The sequence below is a fragment of the Lactuca saligna genome, chromosome 8 (genome assembly GCF_052625555.1).
Source record: "Lactuca saligna cultivar CGN05327 chromosome 8, ASM5262555v1, whole genome shotgun sequence".
Taxonomy (NCBI): Eukaryota; Viridiplantae; Streptophyta; class Magnoliopsida; order Asterales; family Asteraceae; genus Lactuca; species Lactuca saligna.
Genome location: NC_136424.1, coordinates 8403686 through 8412004, shown reverse-complemented (window position 1 = coordinate 8412004; position 8319 = coordinate 8403686). Strand labels below are relative to the sequence as shown.

At 33.2% G+C, this 8319-nt stretch overlaps 1 protein-coding gene across 3 annotated transcripts; it reads left to right on the top strand.

Moving 5' to 3' along the window:
- The first annotated feature begins 2501 nt into the window (after positions 1 to 2501).
- LOC145008862 (serine/arginine-rich splicing factor RS40-like) lies at positions 2502 to 6139 on the top strand. Of its 3 annotated transcripts, none has more exons than XM_078967487.1 (6): positions 2502 to 2581; positions 3197 to 3307; positions 4339 to 4451; positions 4915 to 5150; positions 5243 to 5788; positions 5871 to 6139. In XM_078967487.1, the coding sequence occupies exons 2-6, from the start codon at positions 3202 to 3204 to the stop codon at positions 5905 to 5907; spliced, it is 1038 nt and encodes a 345-aa protein (XP_078823613.1). In that variant the 5' UTR covers positions 2502 to 2581; positions 3197 to 3201; the 3' UTR covers positions 5908 to 6139. The 3 variants fall into 3 exon arrangements, with proteins under 3 accessions (XP_078823613.1, XP_078823612.1, XP_078823611.1); XM_078967486.1 differs by lacking the exon at positions 2502 to 2581 and adding an exon at positions 3783 to 4148 and having other exon boundaries at positions 5874 to 6139; XM_078967485.1 differs by lacking the exon at positions 2502 to 2581 and adding an exon at positions 3783 to 4148.
- The last annotated feature ends 2180 nt before the right edge of the window (positions 6140 to 8319 follow it).

The window sequence follows — 8319 nt, the reverse complement described above, 5'->3', positions numbered from 1 at the left end:
GCCATGACCTTCGGTTAGAGACAAACAACCAGTGTAGCAACTACGTCTATATCCATGATTCCATGTATATTCCCACTTCCATGGTTCCATTTCCATGGGTGCTCACTTTTGCGTTTGATACATGTGTTTTTTTAATACAAACTTATCTAAAGTAAACATAAATGTGGTACCAAAATAGAAAACCAGACGTACAAATGTCAAATGTAATGGAAAGCAAAGAGCAACAACATATTTGTGGGTTTAACCATTTTAAATGCATCTCAACCACATGTTAATGAGTTTTGGTGCTTATTTATAATATTTCACTTTTGTTTCCTCCATTAAAAAAATACAACAATTTGTGTTTTTGTTTTGACAAACAGATGCAATGAAAGCTAATGACGGGACAGTGATAAGGTAAATAGTTACTAAAACCCACTGCAACCCCTATATTTTTTTTGTTGTTTCCGTTTAAAATAGTAAAAGTAGGATTTCTAATATGATGTAATACTTTGTTGATTATAACATTATATTTTAACTTCTTCTCATTTCTATTACAAGATTGTACTTTGAAAGTTTTATTATTTGGGCTACTTTTTAAAAGTACATTGATAATATGTGTTAACATGCATAGATTTTATATAGCATCAATCTTATTTACTTTTTATTCCAACCCCGCAACGCGGGAAAATCTTTTTTAGTTGAAATAAAAAAGGAATTATTTATTTTGTTTGAAGAAATAAAATAATTTCTTGTTTGAAAAGATAAACGTAATTATATCATTCTTGTTAATTTGTAATTTTAGAAGAAGATATCTAGTATAATGGAATCGAAAAAAATAAAAGTAGAAATGAAATGGTTCAATGTTCATGACTTCATTACATTCGTATTCGATCCCATTTATACGAGACAAAAAAATATTATAGAGAATATGGTAATCAAAATGATTATTAATAAGATATCAGATTTCTTCTTATTTTGTTAATTTCATTGTTTAATCATGATTTTTGAATTTTATATTATAATGGAGTGAAATTTAATAAGTTTTTATTATGTTTAAATTTCTTATTTTGTAAATGATTCCAATTTTATAATTAAATAATTGTATAATTTTGTAAATGATTCCAAATGTATAACTAAATAGCTGTATAATAGTGTTTTAAATATACATTCTATTTATATATAATATTATGCATTCATATGAAAATCCATTTCATTTACATATTAACATGACCCAGTTTCATACATTCATTATTTCATTTATTTGTCACTTCATGCAACTAAATAAAATGTACACCATATGAGTTTTTACGTACATCATATGAGTTTTTATTTTTCATTCCATCGTTGAATAGCAAAGAAAAAAAAATCCAACATCTCATTTCATATATGTGGTTTTAAAGATATAAAGTATTATTATTATCATTTATTTTTATCATAATAATTTTATATAGACGTAGCGGATAAACATGCAAGATGTGCTGCAACACAATATTGTTTTAACAATAAATTATGATAATTCTACTTGCATTTATAATATCAATCAATTATAAGTTTATAACTAAAAGATATATAGACTATTGTCAATTCATTTTCTTCTGCATCTTGTATAAATGCTGGCATTTAAAAATGGTTTTGGTTAGTCATCTTTATAGGATGTTATAGGATTGTTGTTAACTAATAAAAGCATCATCGAAATGTCAATCATACCACTACACGAATTATAGGACATATCTACCTAACTATTTGTGTTTCAAGAAAATAACTTGAAGTCTATCATAATTGAGACCAAGTTGTTGAGAGAAACCCTGAGCCAAGAGACATACCCTTATATAACTTAAGTTTTTTGCCGCTATCAAGCTTGTGACAAAATATCCAATGACATGTGGGGGACAAAAAGTTCCCACATGCCACAAATGGTTTGTTTTGAATGCCAAATTTGTTACATGTTACACAATGTAATGTCATTTGTCAGGTAAGAAAGTTGTGAGGAGATCTAAGCCCAAATAAGATTTCTAGAAAACAAATATTACTTAATGTTAACATTCAAATATATGTTTTAAACCCACCCTAAATTTGATCTTATTTTATTGATGTATATTGACGATAGAAAAGATAACAACATCATATTTTGTTTTATTTAGAAATGTGACTTGTATTTTATTTCATTAAAGAGAGTAAAAGTAAAACTTATTGGTATAAAAATAATATTTTGATGAATTTTAAAAGATTGGTTATTCTGTTAAAAATATAATATAATACACGCATTATATTATCTATACTTTTTCAATTTTCAATTATTTGATATTCTATACTATTTTAACAAGAGTTTTTTTTAATAATGTTAGTAAAAAAACAATTTGTTTTATTTAAATTATTTTACTAAATCATACAAATGAAACCACTCAAGGGTCAATTCTGTGAAATTCAGTTTTAATCAACCAATATTGCGTATATCATGAAGATAGGGGAGGTTAATGTAAATTCCGTACTATATATAGAAACTCGAGCAACCTTGCCGTCAATACACCAAGATATTTTTATCTTCATCGGTCTCATCTATTCTCTGCAGATTAGGGTTTTGCTCTTTCCCATTTTGAAGGTAACACCTCATCTGTAGAATTAGTCCTCGATTGATCTAAGAATTTGAATTATAATTTGCTGCTTAACGTGCTAGTTATTGTTAGCTTATGTTATATATCTGTATTATTGTATATAATTGGATCTGATGCTGTTTTGTCCATCAACATTGTGCTTTTGAATCCGCGTTTAGTTATCTGTTTTAAATCAACGTACTCTTTTCATGAATGTCTAGATCTAGAAATTTGTTGGTTGGAGATGTTTATTTTTGTTCTCCGTTGACCTGACTGTGGCTGCGATCTTCTTTTGATTCCGTTTCATTTTGACGTCATGTATTGCTTGTTATTAATGATTTCAATACCTTGCTATTTTGTTTAGATTCTTGTTGGTCGGTTGGTGGTGAAAGCGAATCTATCATGCATATATCATTGATTAATATACTATTATATGCCTGTAGTACAGTATCTGTAGTTTCTTTGTGATAATTAGACATCAAATACTCATACAGGTCGCATATAGTTGAAAGAACATTGAATTTTTTGGATGTCGATTGTGGGATAATCTGATGAACATGCGTATTTGGGATATCATTTTGTAGCTTTATCAATCATTCTTATCAAACTGTCTGTTTTTGAAGGTAAAATGAGGCCCATATTCTGTGGGAACTTCGAGTTTGATGCAAGACAGGGTGAACTGGAGCGTCTCTTTAGAAAATATGGAAAAGTTGATCGGGTGGATATGAAGTCTGGTAATTTTGGATTGTTATAATCTATCTGCCCTTATCTTGTTTCCTTTTTGTTGACTCAAGATTTCACTATATCTGTTTACATGTGCTATCTATAATTTCTAAAGATTATTGTTTTCCGTTTAAATTTTCTACCAAATACCTAAAAAAATCTTTTAAATTGTAATCTTGATGATTGGGGGATTTTTTTTTCTTCTTACCTACGATTTCTATGCCATTTGTTGGTAAGTAAGATTGGCAAATGTGAGACATACCACGTCACGTACGGGTGGCAAGACTTGCAAAACGAAAGATCATCATCACCATGTTGTGGAGAATCCTACCTGGATGACAGATGGCACAAATCGTGTGACTCAGCGAGCTGCAGTGTCTTCTTTGTTGAGTTGTTATGGGGTGACTAGATGTGTTTAAGAAAAGAAAGAGAATAAAAAATTTTCAAAGTGTAAAACCCCCATACTCAAATAGTTCTTTGGCGCAGGATTTCTCCGACTACTCCTGGCTGATGGATGATCATTCGCATTCCATTTCCAGGCCATGACGGGCTTCCTCTTCTTCTTTCTGAGAAGAGCCATTCCGATTCCGATTCCGATTCCGATTCCGATCCATCATGATCATCATCACCATCACACATTCACCACAGACATTGTTGCCTTTCATTCCACGTTGTCACTTTCAGACACATTACCAGCTAGAAATCAGAGGCAAAACAGAATAGATGGTGAAGGCACCTTTTTTACTAATTCTGCCATGAGACATCTGACATCCACATCCATCCATCCAATCATCCAATCCAATCCATCCTTGGATTCTAGTTCCATGACATCTCTTAGTTCATTTGCACAAGGTCTGTTTGATTATTTACTGGTCTATCGTTTCTAGATTTAACAGATTCTATGGTCTTTTATCTAGGCTTCCAACTCACTCTTTGCAATTATCCGGTGTCAACTCGGAGGATTCCATTCTTTTATATAAGCTTTTATGCTCACATAATTTTTTTTTATATGTATTTGACTTTATGTTTTTGTTGTTTACAGGGTTTGCTTTTGTCTATATGGAGGATGAAAGAGATGCTGAAGATGCAATTCGTGCGCTTGATCGCTATGAATTTGGTAGGAAAGGACGCCGACTTCGTGTTGAGTGGACAAAGGTAACTTCCATTAATAGCAACCTACTTTCATTTTTTTAATAGAATTATACTTCCTACTTTTTTCCAGATTCTATTTTCATTTTTGTATCTTATTAAAGCATTATACTTTGAAAAACCTACCCAAATATAGCATCCTACTTACAATTCAAAAAGGTTACCCAATTATAGCGTTTGTCTTTCAATTTTTTTCCTTATTGGGACATTGTATTTCTGAAGATCTACCCAATTATAGCATTATACTTTTAATTTCTTTCTTATTGGGATAGGAAACTTTGAAATTCTTTGTTATCATGCTTTGAAAAGTCTACCCAATTATAGCAGTCAAAATTGCTTTGTATTATAACTACTAGATTTAACCCTTCTGCTGTATTTATCTCTCCAGTTGCTATTTAGCCTGTAGGAATCTTGGTAGATTATTTTCTAATTTATTTGAGTTCTAATTAAATTCGTGGATTTTTGGCAGCAAGAACGCAACGTAAGACAGCCTGCAAGTTCAAGAAAATCTTCTTCCAATTCACGGCCATCAAAAACCCTTTTTGTAATCAATTTTGATCCTTATAACACCAGGACAAGGGACCTCGAGAGGCACTTTGATCCTTATGGCAAGATTCTCAACATAAGGATCAGAAGAAATTTCGCCTTCATACAATTCGAGTTACAAGAAGACGCCACCAAAGCCCTTGAAGCCACAAACATGAGGTATTACATTACTATTACCCTTTCTAACCCTCCTTACTATTTAACCAGGGGTAAAATGGTCATATGAATCTTGTATTGTTTCTCATCTACAGCAAGCTGATGGACCGTGTTATTTCCGTTGAATACGCGATTAAAGATGACGACGATAGAAGAAACGGGAGTAGCCCGGGTCGTGACAGGTCGCCACGTAGGCGAGGTGATGACAGACGGTCACCGAGTCCATATAGGAGAGAGCGGGGCAGCCCGGATTACGGGCGTGGACGTGGTCGCAGCCCAAGCCCACACCGTAGGGACCGCGGGAGCCCCGATTATGGCCGTGGAGCGAGCCCTGCTTTGAACGGTGCGAGCCGTCGTGACCCGAGTGCGAGCCCGGTGGGCCGGAAAGTGAGTCGGAGCCGTAGTCCTCGTAGAGAAAGGGAAAGGGAAAGAGAAAGAGAAAGGAGCCCGCCACCTCGCCATAGCCGTGGGTCGGTCCCAAAGGAGCGGGTTAGCCCGGAATATGAACATGGTGCTATCGTGAGTCCCAGAAGTGAAGGGCGGATCAGCCCTGATGATTCACCCCGTGAACCGAGCCCGGATGCCAAGCGTGAGAGCCCTGGTTACAGTGGAGCTGAAAGCCCACCAGATCGGTACCGCAGGTATGTTTTTTAATTTTATGTTTTTGGTAAAGTAAATGAAGAGTTTAATGAAATGACGGGTGTTGTGGTTGATGTAATGCAGTAGATCACCGGGGGCTAGGGAGAGGTCTCGATCCTGATTGGTCAACAGAATGAGAAATGTAACGGGAATTGGGTTTGAATTTGAATTCTAGAGAAAAAAAAAACGAAGAATGTAATGAATGGATTTGTAGTGAAAGCTGGTGAGTGTGAGACATTATAATCTAGAATTTTGTATTTGTTTGGATGTTTTACATTTAATCAATTGTATTACAGTCTGTTCGAACACTTAAGCTTAATATGGTGTTATGAATGTTGCTTTGCCAACAAAAATGATTGTGGTTTCGGCATATAACTATTCGCTATAAGAGAGTTTCGGAACTAATTCATATAATATGTTTCACTTAACGTATAACCCAACTATGATGTGTATGTACACACACATTTGCAATAATCCAAAAAATAATCGTTAATAACATGTTTACAACAGGCTTATTAGACATTTATGTATGAAACGACATTGAAAATAAACTCGACCTTTTGGGGAATGTTCAAATGGTAAGGGATCATCAAGTAACTGTATCGTTGATAAATGAAAACTAAACCACATTCCTGGTAGCGAATCAAGAAGCAAGATTTATTCAAATTTTTTGCGGTTTGACTATTGAACAATTTAGCAATTTAGATATACTTTGACATGGTAGAAAAAACAGAAGAAACGAACCATTATGATTTTGATTTTGGCTGCTATGCTATGCGATGCTCAATGGGTTTATTATTTTAGGGGAAGATGATAAATTAAAATCTCATGATGAAAACAATACAAAATCTACAACGAAGACGATATCAAAGACAAAACATATACAATGGCAATGATGAGTATTTACCAATACCGTATTTTTATAGAGCTTTAAGTTTCATAATTTTTATTTTCAGTTTGTATTCAAATCACATTATTATTTGATTGAATTAAAAAGTGTTGATTTTAATTTTAATTTTTAGGTATTTCTTTTCTAAATAAAAAATTGATTAAGGGGGATAGACCGGTTAAGCAAGGATGGGTTACATACCCATCCGACTAGTTATAACTTATCCTATTTTGGTATGGTGGCAAGGATGGCTATCGTTTGACAGGTTACGGTTACTATTTCCCCTTAGGTCTGGACCGGTTAAGGACAGGTTTTATGCACCTCTAAATTGTAGTTGCTATTGTGAGTAAAACACAAACTACATTGTCTTTTTTTGGTAAAATCCATGACGTAGGTAGCTCTTTGGCACAATATGACCTTTCAAGTCTTGAAAGGTCGAATTACATTAATATGAGCAATTGAGGAAAGCTACATGGTCAAGAAGAACCTAAGAGATGAAAATCCATTCTTTTTTAATTAACATAATGATAATGATAAAATTCAAAGATTAGAGTAAATAGTACACAAAAAGACCCCTTAAACAAATCTCATTATGAATGACGCCCAAAAAATGGGATTTTGTAGTGTTTGTACAAGACAAAACAAAACACTAAACCAAGAAAATTGGCTTTGTTGAAACGGCCAATCTCATGATCCAATGATCATATATAGCTTGGACTTAACATAAAACACTAATCTTAGGACAACTTGAGGATTTGTCTTGAAAAAAAATATTTGAATTCATCGTCCGTTTCTATCGATAAATGCCATCAAAGTTTGAATCGGTCATACTAAACTCCATCACATGAGACACATTCTCAAAACCGTTTGCATCGATAGACACCACTAAACTTGATTTGGGTCTTTGGTTTTAAGGTTAACGTTGCATTAGATATATTTTATAAAACCGTTTTGCATCGACAAATGAAGTAAATAGATATCGGTTGGTGGTTTTGAGGTCAATCAACACTAGACATGGCCTAGATTGAGTCATTGAGATAAGGGATATGCCATGAATAACTTGAGCTTGTTTTGCTTTTGGGATAACCTAGAAATAGTGATCCTTTTTTAAAACCAGTCTAAACTACGATTAACACGTCACAACATCTATTAATATAACTCTATTGATTTTATTTTATTTCTGTTAATTTTATGGCCAATTAGAAAATTATTATAAGAAATATTTTCTTTAATGGTTGAATTATACTAAACTAGTAAGTAGTTAGAAAAATAAATAAAAAAGTACAAAAATAAAATAGTCAATTGTGAGTTTTGAAGCCACACAATTCAATTATCGACTTTAATTTTCAACTGTCTATTATAAATCCGGCTAAATGATTCGGAAACAGTCTTATAAAAAAAATATTTTTGAGGGTTTATGTAACCCGAGTAAAGAATTTTGAAAGTTTCAAATATTCCATGAAGTTGTTTTCACCACCCCATCCAAACTATGTCTTCATCTTGTGCCAAGACTCATAGTGTTAACCCAAGAAAGCTCCTGGCTAATAGTAACAATCGAAAAGATAACAATATTGCACCACCGAACAATTTGTGTTAGAAATAGTAGGGTTTCTAGTGGAGATCTGGATATCACTGGATCGTGTG